The 17,102-nt window shown below is 40.2% G+C and overlaps 3 protein-coding genes across 13 annotated transcripts in view; 2 read left to right on the forward strand and 1 right to left on the reverse strand.

Annotated features, from left to right (window-relative positions):
• LOC110988129 (uncharacterized) overlaps positions 1 to 17,102 on the forward strand; it is a 498,416-nt gene that overhangs the window by 77,555 nt on the left and 403,759 nt on the right. The gene's annotated exons all lie outside the window — the stretch shown is intronic.
• Positions 1 to 17,102, forward strand: part of LOC147799523 (uncharacterized) — a 94,009-nt gene that overhangs the window by 59,156 nt on the left and 17,751 nt on the right. For 8 of the 9 annotated variants that reach the window (XM_087135109.1, XM_087135108.1, XM_087135102.1 and 5 more), the window contains one exon: positions 6,638 to 6,834. The exons of the other annotated variant lie outside the window; for it this stretch is intronic. The gene's annotated coding sequence lies outside the window, so the exon portion shown is untranslated. The remainder of the gene's footprint in view (positions 1 to 6,637; positions 6,835 to 17,102) is intronic. 9 annotated transcript variants of the gene reach the window in all.
• On the reverse strand, positions 4,332 to 6,074 carry LOC147799525 (uncharacterized). The gene is made up of 2 exons (XM_087134871.1): positions 5,629 to 6,074; positions 4,332 to 5,104 (listed from the first exon to the last, which is right to left on the reverse strand). The coding sequence occupies exons 1-2, from the start codon at positions 5,953 to 5,955 to the stop codon at positions 4,994 to 4,996; spliced, it is 438 nt and encodes a 145-aa protein (XP_086990997.1). The 5' UTR covers positions 5,956 to 6,074; the 3' UTR covers positions 4,332 to 4,993.

Below are 17,102 nucleotides of genomic sequence, written 5' to 3' on the forward strand. Positions count from 1 at the left end.
TTCACCTCATCGCATATGCAGTATTCCGATTTTTTACCATCTCAATTCCGACATAACTAAAGCTCCAACACTCTAAATTTTTAAAGAAATCTGTTCCTTAATTGTCCACGTTTTAAATCAATGAGGTATTTAGATATTTGGACTTTTAGTTTGAGAGGTATTGAGTCTTTTTGTTGCTGTACCTGCCTGACTCCTCTCGCTAGCCATTTATGATCAAAGTCACCAGCAGACACCCCGGGTACGGAACACAGCTAACCTTCAACGTCTTCAACACCCTTCCGCATATTCACGTGTTGTACACTGCCACTAAAGACAACTTATTTTATGCGTTTGACTTAGCAAGCCTTTTTGTTAGGATCTCCTTGCTCAATAAAGACTGACACCAACTTTATCTAGATTACATGAAGTCTTTGTCTTGGTCTCTGACCCATTTCATTTCTTCCCCTCTTATCGAGGTAAATTCCTTTAATGGGAAAGGAGAGTTCTCCTTTCTGCCCAGACCGCACTACAGTCATGCTAGAGACTCTGAATGATAATGTCATCTCCTTCTTTGAGTATGTCTTAATTGGGGCTTTCTTGCCTTTTTTTCACACTGCCAACCAAAGCTACATCAACGGAATGGACAATTAAGGGATCATGCAGTTGACCTGCAGATGATCCACATGGCAGGGTCCAACAACGTAGTGGCGGATTCACTCTCCCTGGGATGGTAGAGCAGTCTTACATTGATCTGTTCGCTTCCATGAACAATGCTCAACTTCCCACGATCTTCCTCTTCAGCGGGACTTTCTAGCAACACTGCAGCCATGGCTGCATGGGACGTCATCTGTCCACCTTTCAAATTTGTGACAGCAGATTGTAGAATTGTGTTATGTGCATCGACAGTCAAGCTTTGGCTTCAGCCAATTCTCCTGTGAGTGCTATAGCATACTTCCTTATGTACTTCTTTCACTCGGAGCTACAAGTATCTACAACTTGTATCTACAGGTCAGCCCTAGCTGCCATACATATTGTTTTCAAAATCTGTTCAACTGCCCAGGACAGTGCTACTGTCTGCAGTGCAGAGGTCAAAGGGACCTCCTGTAGGACGGACGACAAGTCATTTTGAAGTTCCTTTACCATTTCTTAAATTTATGCATTCCTCCTTGTTTATGTGTAAAAGTGTATTCGCGGCATTAGATGTGTCGTTGCCAACCCCCACCTCGACCGGTGCTACTCCGCATGTGGAGTGACTTTGTGGGTAGGTAGAGCGCCGTAGACCCAACCCACACTTAATGTGGGGACGGAGTTTCTTTTAGGCCTCTAGAATTCCGCTAGGATTCCAGTGGCAACTGTTTGCTGTGGGTTTTTTGGTAGTTGAGGCCCATTGGTCATGTTGCCACATGGCTTTTAGATTTCTTGCCTGGGCTGGAGTATGACACCTAGTGGTAATACCCCCTTGGTCATTCTTGGACATGCTTCTCACAAAATTACCAATAAGACTATTCAGACCTTTGGCTATTTCTGATCAGATTAACTTTAACAAGTTTGACATCTGGGGAATTGATGATGACTAGGGAACAGGTAGGTTGCCTCTTGGTTTTTTGGCTCTTGGTAAAAAGTGACATACATGTACATGTAGGTTGGGAGTTTTGTAGAGGTCTGAGTCCATGTGGACATCACTGTCTGATATGTTTTGGTCATTTATGGTTTTTAGTTTGAGGTTGTGATTCATTCTGAGCTTGACTGATTAATCTGTCTTGTGTTGATTGTTATTATTCAGAAGGATGTTACGGGATATCAGTTGGTCTCATGAGGTTTATGATTCCATTTCATCACCCATTTTGAGCTAAATTTAGTCCTAAATAGGCCCAGAGAGTGGGAATATCAATATTATAGATACCTCCTGATTTTCAGATATCTTGCCAAAAGGATCACGAAGTAGAGGAAGGTTCTCACTTGGTGACAGATTTAACAGTTTGCACCCATTCTCAAGCATCCAGTGAGCATGTCTGATCGTGGTGAGACCATACGTCATCTCCCAGGTTGTCTTAAAAAGTAGTGTACTAAGATACCTGGTACTGTCATTGCCAATCCTGGGATTCCCAGAAAATTTGTTATTGTTGCCGGGGGAATTTTCCATGCTATGACTTGTACTTAGTCATAACGGCCATTTCCTTCCGGATGACATCATATGCAGCAGTGTTTTTTTTGTCAAAGATGCATATCATTACTAATTTTTGAGAATTGTTTTCTGGAAATTTCTAAATACTGAATTAATTTTATCAGGTAACTGGTATAGAAACCTGAAAGCTCCTTGTTGATGGGTACCATATTTAAGGGTGTGTGGGAGTAGGCCTATTTCTGAAAATGTTGAGGCATACCAAAAGTTTGTAAGTAAAAGGAAAAGAAAATCTGATTTAATTTTTAAAAAATGATTTCTGAAATTATTATTATTATTTAAATCAAATAAGTAGCCAACCCTGCTTTGTAGCATTAATGAGTTTCATTTTCTTGCAAGTAGTGGTTTGCTGGCAAACTCTGGCAGGCTCAGCGAGCCTCCTGATTCAGATTCAGTTCTGACCTGCTTACAACAGCAACGTAATATATCTAGGCAGGGAACAGACACTACTTGGACAATGCTTTTTGTTCTGGTCTGTTGCATTGTTAAGACCAGTGCTTCTCAAGTGTTTAAAGACAACATGCAGATAATCTCTGGTAATGAAATTTGTCTTACAACTGAAACATCTGCATGTACATGTGTGTAAACAGAGAGCCTGTCTTTTCATTTCCAGCAAACTTTCTGTCTCTAAAAGAAGTGACTTTTTTTCATGGCATGTCAGTCTATTTCTTCGTGTGAAATTGATGTGTCCAGTTGCAATCCGTAGCATTCATAAAAATAACAGATTTTGAAATTAATACCATTATACCACTACTTGGACAATACATTTATCAGATTACTTTCTTGTCTTTGCATTGAGTGGCACTGCCACGCACCGGGTATGAAAAACTCACCCTGATGTAAGGATGAGTAACGTACATTGTAGGTCTGCTCTATGCAATATACTGTAACTACACCCCAGACAGGGCTGCCCTCATGCAGAAGAACTACCCTTACAAACCAAATGCTTTAGAGATCAATAACAAATCTTCCAAAGGATCTTCAACATACCTGTCCTTTACCAACTCTGATTTCCATGCACTGTGCCTTGTAAACAATCTGTCTGGCACTTCCACTTGGGCAGCAGTGGTTGCCCCCCTGGATTGGAGGCTATGCACACCAAAACTCTTAATATCTGCAACAAACACAGGGCTAAAACCTCAAGAATAACTTCCCTTACACTTGAATCCGAGTGTGGCTGATTAATACCCTCAATATGTACCCACCTTTAACTTTTGACTGAGCATGAAAAATAAAGGTGTCTGATTCAGAAACTTCAGCTGCAGATATATATTTCTGTAACAACTCTACTTGACAATACCTTAAAACCGGCTTATTTATGACTACTTGTCTACCCTCTTGATACTGGTCAGTTGTGCTTGACAGAATGAGCAGAAGAGTAAAACACTCATAAATGAAGAGAAATGTCATGTTCAGGCTACATGTAGGGTGGTGATACCCTACGGTGGTGGGGTATCTCTGGCAATTAAGATACGCCAAATAAAGATCGAGAACTGGCACAAAGAATTATTCTCACTGAGAGTTGATTTATTTCTGTTTGAAATCAAGTTGAGAAATTTAGGACTGTCCCATTATTGAGATTGAGAAAATTTACACGATTGCGGATAGTAATGAATGGAGTTGACAGTGATATGGATTGATTGACCTGTAATGAAAAAAAAGCTTATGGTGTGAGTGTGATAATTGCAAGAATAAAAGTCATAAGATATGGCAGAGCCAGTGGGCAAGGGATAATAAAGGATAAAAGGATAATTAAAGGATAGGCTAAAGGATAAAAGGGCCCTGTGCAACCTGCTCTCTCTACAAAGTTCAGCTGTGTAAAGACCACACAATGAAACAATTCAGTATATGTAATAGTCATTGAGTCCAAACATGAAACAGTCGTTATGCTTCGTGCATGTGTACAAGTCACATGGTCAAACTTTCCACAAAACTTTCATGACAATGCAACTAACAAAATCAGTTCAAATGACGAATTTCTAAACTGACTTAGAGCTCACACTTGGCCCACACGTACTACGAGACAAACCTGTCAATGTGAACAGGCCAGAACTGTGCATAACGATAAATGAACGATAAAAGTCGCAAACCATTTAGGACAAAAGTACACTTATGTTCTGACAGAACAAACAAAAAGAGAGACAGATTGTCACTTACGCCACAGAGAAGTACGTCACGGTACAAACTATGGACTAGAACCCATTGTAGCAGACTAATATTGATGAGGAGATGGTTAATTTATGATTATGACCATGAACAATCACTGAGGCCACTTTACACAGAAAAGACAACGATTTAAATATTATGTCGGGACTTTGTTGAACGAGTAGGAACACGTGAGGTTTGTGAGAAAGTGCGTGGTGAGGAAACCTGAGAGAGCCCTAGAGTTAAAGTCTGACCACCACAGAAACGTGAGAAAGCTTGACATGAGCAAGTTCACTGATTCGGAAAAAACCTGTGTATGCCGAAAGACACATTGTAACTGATCTCAAGCTTATAAGATCTGTCTCTTTGTTCGCATTTTACAAGTAAGAATCTATGATTTCCTTCAGAATTGAAGCTAGGTACTGGCCTTTTCGTTTCAATTGGTTTAGAGAGCCATCGTTTAAGTAAACTTTACAAGTGAAAAGACCATAGGATCATCAATTCCAGCCATTTGGTGTGCCCAAAATATGGATGTTAACACCTTAATAACTGGTGGTGGGGAATTACACTTTTTACTTAAATGAGTGAATTATAGATGTATAATCAAAGGGGTCTGTGTTTATGTGCCTTTTCCAAGACCCCTAGCCCAGTCTGACCATTGTAAGAAAGCTCCTGGGTACAGCTTCCCTATTCCTCCCTTAAGTCCAGCATTACACTCAGAAGTTGAGCTGCTGAGTGCCTCAATTCTGGTGATTCCTCTTCCATACTTGAAGCCCAAATATCATTGCTGAATATGATCTGCACAGAGACAACAAAACTGTCATTATTACTACATGTACATGTATCATATTTTAAATGTAGACATGTGAGAAATCTTTAATCCAAGTATTTCGTTTTGAGTAATATTCTATTAACTTAACATTGCCACGTCTTCAGGGGACAAATATTGGCCAGTTTTTAGGAATTTCATATGCTAGTAGTAATGGTATCCCTAGATTATAACCATCTGGGAATAAGATCGGGCAGTATGGTGCCAAAAACCAACCTGGGTTAATCAAAGTGCGAATGGCCTTGGTACTTTCCATGGGCTTGATAACTCTGAGTGTCAAGGCAATTTGGGGTACAACCCAATTGTTTTCTCTTTTCCAGTCTACAGTGAAAGCATCTACTGTTTCACAGCCTGGATTATGGTATCTAGAATTAAACCTTACGACTTTTTAATTGTAATACTGTAGGTGGGTTTTCTTCATATGCTTAGTAACTGTCAACAACATCAGATTAATACTATCAGAATACAACTCAACATCAGAATTGAACCTAACTGGTTTGAGCTTGCACATCCACTTTATGCTTGGAGCAGGTGGCCTTCCAATGAGAGAAGCTCCCTCACACAAAACACGCTCCTCCAAAACCTTGAGGCGTGGTGACCTGAGCACCGTAATGTTGGGACTGCTCAGAGGGATGAAAAGTGGAAGCAGGATGTTCATAATAGCTCTTAACCTCTTAGCCTGCTTGACTGCTGCCTCTGCTGCCCTCTTCTGCTTAATCTTTCTGGCGGCTTGATTTTCTGCAAGAGTAATCTTGTCATCATCTTGGTACGCAGCCAGTTGATGCTCCTCATACTCTGTAACCATGGCCCAACCTTTCATGCTGGAATCAGCCACATGAATCAACTTTTGTCTGTTGTTGATGGTACTGGACAGTGTTGTTTTTACGACCGACAAGGAAGGGTTGTCAGCACCTAACTGGTCTACTGCAGTTTGAGCCAAGTCTTTGACTTGCCTATAAAATAACAAATAATGCTTAGTATCGGTGTATTTGTGAATGAAATTCGGGTGAAACAGATAGCAACAATGGAAGTACAAGGATTTAAATCTTTATAAAATTAAAATAGTGTCTATAGCCTGCGTCAGACCAATGTGAAGTGAATCTCCTATACCCTGCGCACCCCCACAAGGGTATGCTACATGCATCATTGAAACTTCCACTACACATTCCTCCGCCCATTCCACAGCTGTACATTCCACCCTTTATTCTCGAAGAAAACAATCATGTTCTAATTCATACCGGGTCACTCACACCTTCTTTGGTATACACGTATATTCATCATAACTGGGTGTGTTCTTTATTTGATGACTTTGGTGAAGTTTTGTAGTTGGAAATTATTGGTATTTCCTTTAATAAACTTCCTGACTGAAACGTTGGGCTGCTCGAGAACTAAGGGGATAACGGTACATTAGCCTTTTGGTTGAATACAGGGTACATGTACATGTGTGTGTAAATCATCCACAATCAGTTGTTTAAAGTTGTTTTTCTGTTGTTGTTTTTCAGGACTGTGTTGAGAACGCATCTGTGCTGGTCTACTGACACCATTGTGCTGTCTTGGGAGGGAGCCAGCAGATACACCGTGCCCAGCCATTCCACTTTGTCACTATCTGGTGGTCACAAAAGGACAGCATTCAGGTTGACGGGGTGTACTGATGAACGATTGACTGATGGAGCGGGAAATTTATTAAGGCAGTAAAGGGGTGAGTTTCTATCAGGCCATTTTCGTCATGTCTCAGGAAAGTATTATGTCACTGTAATACCTGCATGCATACATATGCACAGTGATATTTGTTTGTTCCATACTCACTGCATTCCAATTCACATCATGTACATGTACTTATATCTGATTAAAGAGAAGCCAAATGAAGCTATTTTTAATTTTGAAAATATCCAACTATGTTTCAACTTTATATTTACCACTTTTCAAATCCTGACTCTAAATAAGTACCAATTTGCATGTACATGTATGACTGTGGATGTCAAATTTCATTTCATATTGGTTAGTTTCAGGTTAAGTTTCATGTTAGAATAACAATGTCTAATGTCAGTGTTTTTTCTTGAATTGTTCAAAACTCAAAATTGTAACCGTGCTTCAAGGAGAAATGCAGCGAAAGGGTACATTGGAGTATCAATGTACAAGTACTCGTATGTACATGTACCTTGAGTTGTGTGTATGGCACTTTCTATTGGCTGAAGAGGAAAGGACAAACACTGAACTTTTTTTTTGTCTTCTTTTTTTGGCCTGCTGTCTTAGCCTTTATTTTGATACCATCTGCTGTTTTTTTAGCTTCCAATGATGACACTATAATCATATCTTCATTGTTCCTACTCTCGTGGCTTCTGTACGGTTGCAGTGACGCCCACACATAGGCGTTCAAGTACGTTTTCATTCATTTGTTTTTCATTTTGTTTCATGCTCGACTAACCTTCTCACATACCTCTTCGGCATGTCAGCATGGAAGGTCTTGACTGTACCGTCGCAAAGATCTATACGGTAATCAACGTTTCCGACTTTGGCTAGTACAGGGAGAGGACCTATGACCATAGTAGTAGTTTGTTTTGGTCAGTGTGTAGGAGTAGTATTACGAGGTCACCGCCATTGAAACTTTGTGCTCGACTTTTAGTAGTGTTTGTTCATATCTACCAACGTGTGCAAATTCCGCTCGCTGAGATTGAGAACATGTTGGTGTGTAGTTTTAACTTTGGGACTTTCAACCTTACCCGTCCAAAGTTCGCGTAAGATACATGTAGCTACCGGACTATGGATGTGCGACTGTAAAGTACTTCGAAGGGTGCAAATTTCAAGCTTGAGTGATGAGGGGTTTCATGATATGCAAAGAGGAGAGATCCAAGATAGCAATCCCAATTGCGTAGCTTTTCTGAGCGAAGCCGATTCAACATTAGTTTAAGTACACCGTTCATGCATTCAACCAAACTGTTGCACGAAGGATGTAATGGAGTAGTGGTCATCTGTTTAGAGCCTACTCGTTTCTTTCATGAAATCTGATGTAAACTGTCATCCCTGATCGGAAAGAATTTTAGTTAGGAAGCTGACTCGTGTGAATACATCAGTCATGGCATCTACATGTACATGTACTTCCCTGGTAGTTTCAATACTACTGGTAGGTAGAGCAACGGCTTCTGGATGCCGCGTAATCATTCAGGGTCAATATGAAATGATGGCCTCTGTCAGATTTGGGGTGAAGGGGGCCTGTAATGTCCACAGCCACACGTTTAAATGGCATATCTATAAGGGGCATATCTCCCAGTGGTACATGTACCTTGGTCACTTTGCCTTTGGAATCGTCCATTGACATGTGTAATAGGAACGACAATATCGGGTACTATCTGCCTGACACCCTGGCCAAAAGAATTCGCTCATAACCTTATCCCACGTTTTCCGTGCTCCTTGGTGTTCACCCAGGATGGTTTCATGAGCTACTTTAATTACATTAACTCAGTATTTACATGTAATAGGAACTACAAGTTGAGGACAGGCGTCTCCATATTGGAGAGTGGGGGATTCGAACTTCCTATACAACACACCGTCAAGCCAGTAGAAAGTGGAAGTTGATCCGTATTTGTTGCATTTCTGATTGCCCTTCTCTGCAAGTTCTCGTATATGGGCCAATGACGGATCATTAGCTAGTTCGCTCATAATTTCAGATTTCGAGATGACTGGAGTACTTTCAGGTACCTTAAGTTTCCTTAATGGTTTATCCTGCGCAGCTCGTTGTGCTCGCGTCATTACTGCACATGACATAGTATGCTCCTCTCCAAATTGAGTGTTTGATGAGACACCACATTGCTAGAGCAGGTCAGGATTATTCGGTGATCTGACACCTGTTATGTTACCTAATATGATGTAGTACACTGGTTGTCTCATGCAAAGCAAGTCAGTCCAGCCAATGAAATAGGGCGAGTCTAATTTAATTCTTGCGACTGGGGATACGCAAACAGTTCCATCGACAAGAATACACAACTTTTCGGCACCAGTGAGTTTTTCATCGGGAACAAGGTCAGTGTTTATGACTACTGAGCTACAGCTGCTGTCGCATAGAACTTTACATTTTATGTCATTAATCCAATCCATCTGTGACTGGCTGTGTAGAACAATCTGAGTTTTTACACGCCGCGCTCATTACTGGGAGTCCGTATCCGCATATCAATGTGGCGTAACCGTCATGCGTACAACATTCACTGAGCGGGGTGAAATCAGGCAAGGTGGATATATAAGCTCCAGTTTCCATTGCACTAGGTGGACCACTTTCTCTAAATTTCGTGGCTTTCTGTGTGTTTTGCCCCATGTCACATTCAGCCTCAAAAAGGCCAGTAATTGCTGAAGCTGTCACGTTATAGCGACTTTCTCAATTTCTTTAAACTTACTGCAGCAATTATGCGCTATGTGACCCGGTTTGCAACATACAAAACGTGTGCGGGATGATACATCTCGTGGTGTGTTGGCGTTGGTGATAGGTTTCAATGATTTGGCAAACGACGCATGATGCGTCTGCTTCTGATCTAGGGACCACCTACATGTATTTGAATATTAGCCGTTCGGTTTGCTGTTCCCAATAAAGGGAGCAAAGCTGCCGTGAGCATCTGTATACTGCTCTGCAAATTGGGCCATTTCCGTAACATATGCCGGTTTATGCTCTTATAGGAAAAGAGCTACATGTAAATGATCACTGCAACAATTCATGAACTGTTCCCACAAGAGTAAATCTTTCAGACCGTCATACCTGTATGTCTTAGGTACACATGTATTTTGGCCATAGCAACCCAACGCATCAGTAGGTTATCCAGACGGACCTGCAAACTGTGGCGCACTGTCATCTTTCTCGGGTTTTGCCAACCGAAATTTCTCTCTAAAGGCATGCTCATTCAGGTGGAATTGCTTGAGTAACACCTCCTTGAGCATTTTGTATTTGGCTGACTCATCTGAACTTAGCCGAGAATACACATTGAGTGCTTTGCCTTTCAGGAGAGCACTTAGATTTTTGGCCCACGAGTCAGGGTTCCATTCTTGCATGGTTGTGTACCGTTCGAAGCGTCAGAGGTATGCATCCAAATCGTCATGCGTCTCATTAAATACTGGTAATTTAGGAGTGCGATGTTGTATTTTGACTTTGAATTGAGATTGTGCATCGCCGTCTTTCGAGCCGTCAGGAGATGTGGCCAATTCTTTCTTCACATTTTCTAATGTTAGATGTGTTTCCAAACTTTGTTGTTCTAAGCGTTTCCAAGTTCTCCACACGTTCCAAGTTCTCCACACGTTTTTCTGTGGCACTTTGTTGCAATTTCACACGCTCAGTATGGACAAACTTAATAGCTCTGAGCCAGAAAACCCACAACTTTCGCCAAATAAACGTAATCTCGGATCTGACCCTCCATCATGATACCAACTGTAACCAACAGGAAGATAACACATATACATGTAGCATTGGGGGTTTGAATTGGGTGCGATGCTCTCCCACAATGCATTGGGAACTCTCTGACCAGTCTTGCACTGCAACTCGGCCCTCTGCAATGCACATTACCCCAGGCCACCTCATGCAAAGAGAGATAAAATTAGATTGATGAATTAAAGAAATGTAATTCATGTGAGCTCATAACAGTACATACAACCATGTCTCATTCAGTGTTTTTGGAAGCATTCTCTGTTTCCTCATTCTAGCCAAATTTATTATTAAATAAATGTCACCCAGGTCCCGCAGAAAGAGAGTTTAGAGTTGCTGCACATATTTGAAATGAAACACAAGAGGGCTATTGCAACGTAATAAAAAAAAAGACTTTTTACAGTACATGTATTTACAAATAAATAAAATGAAAGGTTAGCAACTTAACTTGATGAAATGAACGGATCATACATAAGACAAAGAGTGTAATTAAGCTCAAACGTAATTAAACAGAAATGTAAACCAAATCAGCTTAAAGACTTCAAGACACTTGCAAAGTCATAAAAACTATCGGAAGCAAATCAATATCTCGCAGAAAACTCACTCCAATCAATTCAAAATAATTCAAACAACGGACAGTTTCTTCGTTACTACTTTGATCACGTTAACAGCAAGCAAAATCAATATCAAATCAAATTCCGTACTCAAATAGCAAAATGATAAAGCAGCAAAGGAATCAAACTGAATGGCGAGTGGGTGCAGGAAATGTGTACCAATATGACCTTTGAGAGCCCCAGGCAGCAGTGGACGTCCTGTATTATGACGTGTATTGCCTGTGTTTCGGACTGTACTCTATATAGGGACCTACTCAGCAACTCAGCTCATATTGGCTCGCTGCTATTGTACATGTAGGTCTGTACCCTCCAAACAGGTTATCTACAAATATAGTGTATCGAAACACATCTTGCGAATAGATTTGGCCTAGAATAAACATCAAATAGTGTTTAAAATACAATATTCCAATAAATGCGTATTACATCAACAATGACTAGGACAATGAACAAACTTTAAAGAATTGAACTTAAGGTAATTCCATCAAGGCATTTGGCTCTATATGTAGCTTCAGGCATAACTTCCGTGAAGACTGGTCAGAGATGTCGTCACAAGAGAAAAATAACTTGTGGTACAATCTAGTTGGGTATCTCTTATGTCTACCCTTTTACTTGTAACCTGCGGTGGCAGATTCTACACACCTGTTGGCTATGGTAGTAACATAACCCAACCCAACGCTCCTCAACCTGTCTCTGCACCCATTTTCCTCATACACCTCCCATTCTCAGGGTTTCAAAATCCAACTGCCCCACACAAAGTGATCCTGGGAGTGTTTCTGGTGCAATGTAACGCTAGGTATACAAAAGAAACATCTAAAAAGAACTACCATGACCAAACAATGAACAAAAAGCCTGTCTCGGGCATGTGTTGTGCAATAGCCATCTGTGCCGCTTAAAGTACCCTGGGGAAGACAATAAAACTTTAAGACATCAAGAACAACAGCATAGTACAGGGCACCGTTACAATCTCTGTGTAGGCAGTAGTCTGGTTCGTAGGTTTAGCGTGGTCATGGTCAATCTACATTGTATGGGAACTATTCCCAGTGGACTTTTTGTGCCCCTGCTAACTTACTATGGCTGCGCAGAAATCTTCCGCGACCTTTTTTTCAGCCTGTTATTTTTACATCACGATTGCGTTAAGTTGAGAGGGATATTAATTTACTGTGTGTTTCCATTGGATTTAATTTTATAAATCAACAGGAAAGTCGTGGTAAGTTGACCAAATAAAGTCCAATGGGAACATGGCTTTAGACTTAGAGAAGTCTTCTTTCACAAATGCACCTTTGGCTGACTGAGATCTCCATGTCCCGTGCCTTTTAAACAGCCTGCCTTCAACACCTGCTGTGACAGCCTCTATAGCACCTCCTGATTTTAGACTATGAACACAGTATTTGGAGACATCACCAACTATTGGCTTGAGTACCTCCATCATGACCCCACAAACTGTGGAAGGATACATTGGTTGATTGATGCTTTGTACGGTAACTTGTAACCTTGTTTTATAGCTGTTAAGTTTCTGAATAGCCTGTATAGGAATCTTTGTTGGGCAACTGAGCTAATTTCAGATATTTCTCTAGCATCCCTACCAGACAGACGGAAAGAGAAAGTCTGGCGATTACTTCATGGCTACCACTTCTGTAAATATCCATTTTACTGGATGGAATGAAAATCCAAACATAAATATGATCAAAGTCAAATGGCTTGTTTTAATATGTCAAAGCTCATCAAATCGGAGGAAACCTGTAAATACGACTAAACACATAGTAACAGAAGATGATTAACTGATACACATGTAAGTCTGTACAGTAATAATTGTACATCTTAATTAATATCTCGGCTGAGATGGGCTCTTTTTTGAGACTAGACCGGCAAATTTTCTTTGGAGACCCTCTATGAATTGTTTCACTAAAAGTAAAGAGAATGGATCAGATACACCTGCCAAATTATGCGTCCAAGCAATGACTGAACTGGCTTTGGAAATAGGTGAAGTATGACTTATGTACAGGGATAAGTAGTTCGGCTCTACTGGTAGTTTCATTTGCCATGTACACAAACTTTGAAAAGCTTCTCCATACTGCTTAAGAGTAGACTCAGCTCTGCGTCTACGTCTGGTAGCCCAGATTTTAAGTTGCCATCCTGTTTCATCTCATGTCCTTATGCACCCATAGCCCTCTCTGAAATATTACCTGAAAATTAAAGATAACGACTGTTAGAAATGTATTTAAGTCCATAATTTAAATAATGAGCACAGGACTTAGTCCTCTTTGGACAATATTTGCTCACAAATCATACACAAATGCCCTGACATATTGCAGCTTCTACCTGACTGCACGTTTGTTATCCTGGCAATTGGGCAAACGCCCTGGTCGATACCACCTTTCCATAATTCTCTCAATCAGCTTTTGAGGAATTTGGTCTGGCTAAGACCATTTATCTGCACTTCATACATCATCCAAACTGCAATCTGATTACAAGTATAGCACTCCTGGTTATCTGGCTAATGAATTGTTCATTAATACCCCTGCCGCTAAAATACTGGGATTTCCTGTATCTGTACATCTCCCTCTAGCGTAGTTTGTCCATCTGGGAATTAGAGTGGCCAATGAAAGTTCCAGAAGCTTTTGTATACTTCATATGGAAAAGTACTCTTGAATTAGGATGGATGGGAGGAGCTAACCAGTTGAGTCCAAGTGACTAGTTAACTGAGAACGGATCCACACTTTCACACCCTGGATTCCAAAATCCAGGTTAATCTGAGTTAAATCCCGGTAACTTGGTGTTATAGTAAGTGGAAAACCTGTCTATGGTATGCATCATCAAAACAGTTTTGCCAAGATTTGTCTGCTGCCCACATTGGCAGATTTCGATAAATTTGTGTGAAGAGCCCAGGCAGAGACTGAAAACAGCACTAAGAAATTTCCAAGTTTTGCTTATTTATTGACATAAAAGAGGGTTTAATCCAACTTACTGTTTATAAGACGGTTGAAGAATATCATATAACGTCAATTTAACCCTACATGGCCCATCCCCTTTACCCAGTTTGAAGCCAGAGGAAGAACCTATGCAGAGAATCACAGGTGCTTTGGTGGTGGAAAAATGTTCAGCTGAATCGATTAAATGCTGGTCGACGGGGGACTTTAACATTGATCTTCTTTATAGTGAAACTCAAGTTTTAACTAATGATGACAAAGCTTTTTACATACTCATTTTTTTCTGCTCTACAATTGATAAACCAACTAGAATAACTCACAAATCAGCAACATTGATTGATGATGTCTTCAAAAATTACACTGAACCATCCTCCACTTTCATTGTTCTATTGGACTTCAGTGATCACCTTCCAGTTATTCGCTTTGGCTTTGACTTTGCTTAAACTAAGCAGAAACCTACATGTACATGTACACATTGAAAAGAAATACCGTACTTCAGCCGAACATGTTGCTGTACTGAAAGATGAATTAGTTAAGTTGACTGCGATTCGGTTGCTGCTGGTGATGGAGTAAATTTGCAGTATTCACAATTCTCTTCCAAATAAGTAAACTCATCTCATTGATTAATGCATGCCTTATACAAAGTGTAGACATAATAATAAACTACCTAAAAATCCCTAGATCACTAAAGGCCTACTAAAATCTAAAAGAAAGAGAAATAGACTTTATAAACTATTTCTTTGAAACCTAGATCAATTAACCTAAATAAACAGATAAATCTGGTTATTGTAACGCCTAGGCAATTCAATTCATGGCATTTGTCATATTGCCAACCACCCCAGACAGGTAATTTAATTTCGATTAAACTGGCATCAGCTTCGAGTTGCACTCCATCCAGAAGAAATTTGCGGGTTTGTAGTTTGAATGCGAGATCTGTGTGTAACAAAACAACTGGAGACTTTAATATTCACATGGATCAGCCTCAAGCAAATGATAGGATTTGTTTTATGAATTTTCTTGAGTCTTGCAATTTGATTCAACATGTAGTATCCCCCACCCATATTAAAGGTCATGTTTTGGATCTTGTTATTACTTGTCCATCTATGGACATTATCAAATCTGTAGATGTTTTGATCCTGCTATTTCTGATCATTCACTGATAATGTGTTCTTTAGAAATCAGTAAGCCTGTGAGACCGCAGAGATCTGTGGCATTTAGGAGGCTAAAAAACATAGACTGTGAACATTTTCGTTGAGACATTCTTTGTTCTGCATTTTCAAAGTTTTTGGACAAAACTTCATTAACCGACCCCAACGTATTCACAGCTTTTTACAATTTGGAATTAAGGATGGTTCTTAACAAGCATGCTCCTGTTCAATCAAAGGTTCTTACTATACGGTCGAATACACCATGGTTTACTGAGACCATTAGGAAGGAGAAAATTAAGCGTAAAAAACTGGAGCCTCGTTGGCGATTTACTCGACTCACTGTTGACTGGGAGATATAAAAAAATGCAATGTAATCGCGTTGTGTTGATGATCAAGGATGCGAAAGTGCATTATCATCAAACCTTAATCCGTGAGAGCAGGGGTGATTGTCATCAGATTTTTTGTGTGATTGATAATTTGTTATGCCGTAAGTCAGTTCCTACATTTCCTACTCATAAGTCTGAAGTCGAATTGGCAAATTGATTCGCAAATTTCTTTCAAGATAAGATCAGCAACTTACAACGTATGAGTAGTGTGGGTCAAGGAGATTTTGATATTCAAGATCCAATTCTTCCTGAAGGATGTAAGCTTAATTTAGGCTCCTCCACTTGTGCAAGTGTCCTCCAAAAACTTGTGGTACTGACCTGATACCGACTGCACTTTTAAAATGCTGTCTGCCTGAAATCTGCCCAATAATTACATCTCTTGTTAATTCTTCAATTAAGCTTGCAGTTTTTCCAAATGATTTTAAGATGTCTACGTTACTCCCATTCCAAAATCTCGGAACCTCAAGGCTGATCAAGCCGAGCTGCTTAAAAAGTATCGGCCAGTTGCCAATGTACCATTTGTCTCCAAGGTTCTTGAGAAGGTGGTTGCGCAACAGCTTACTAATCATATGACCAGGTTTATGTTGCATGAACCTTTTCAATCGGCATACAAGTGCCACCATGGGACGGAAACGGCTCTTGCCCGCATTCAAAATGATATTTTAAAAAATATAGATGAGGACAAAGTCTCCATTCTGGTATTTCTTGATTTAAGTGGTGTGTTTGATACGCTTGATCATGACATTTTGCTTCATCGATTAAGGACACATGTAGGAGTCTCACAAAATACCTTTGATTGGTTTTCTTCTTACCTTAGAGACCGTTTACAAAGAGTTCAGATTTGGTCTTTATCACCTGATGGTCGGAGTGGATTGGATGTTGGAACCATGAGTGACACCTATACACTTAAGTATGGTGTCCCCCAGGGCTCTGTACTCAGACCACTTTTATTCAATGTGTATATGTTGCCATTAGGGGATGTTATCAGGCATCATGGACTGAGTTGTCATTTTTATGCAGATGACACTCAGTTGTATTTGTCAGCACAGCCAACTGCCAGTAACATACAGCAACAAGTGCCAGTTTGGGAAAAATGCTGTGACGACATCAAATGTTGGATGGCGATTAACTTTTTGAAGCTAAGACTTATAAGACTTAAAGGTTTTCATGGTGAAGGAAACTAGATCTATAGTAAAGATTGCGGTAACACCATGTATTTATCTCTTCTTTGAGTATGTGTGGTTCTGAGAAGAACCGGGGAATAACTCGACGTTTCGAACAGTGTACTCTGTTTTTGAAGCTAAATAATGATAAGACAGATCTGCTTATCATTGGATCGCATATGTCGTTTAGCAAAATTCCTAGAACTCTTGTGAATAATTAGTAATCACAATATTACCGCAGTCTCTGAAGTCAAGAGTCTGGGTGTGATTTTTGACAACAAAATGAATATGCAATCCCACATCAAGAATATCTCTCTGCAATGTAACACCT

This window comes from Acanthaster planci, linkage group LG03 (assembly GCF_054643075.1).
Source record: "Acanthaster planci isolate LZ-2023a linkage group LG03, COTS_SCS, whole genome shotgun sequence".
Classification (NCBI taxonomy): Eukaryota; Metazoa; Echinodermata; class Asteroidea; order Valvatida; family Acanthasteridae; genus Acanthaster; species Acanthaster planci.

What these genes read in the sequence shown, in the direction of transcription:
- LOC147799525 (XM_087134871.1), bottom strand. Translation starts at nt 5,955, where the DNA reads ATGAAAGGTTGGGCCATGGTTACAGAGTATGAGGAGCATCAACTGGCT. An exon ending in GGATGTGCAAGCTCAAACCA is followed by an intron (nt 5,105 to 5,628) that starts GTTAGGTTCAAT and finishes GTCTCTGTGCAG; the next exon opens with ATCATATTCAGCAATGATAT.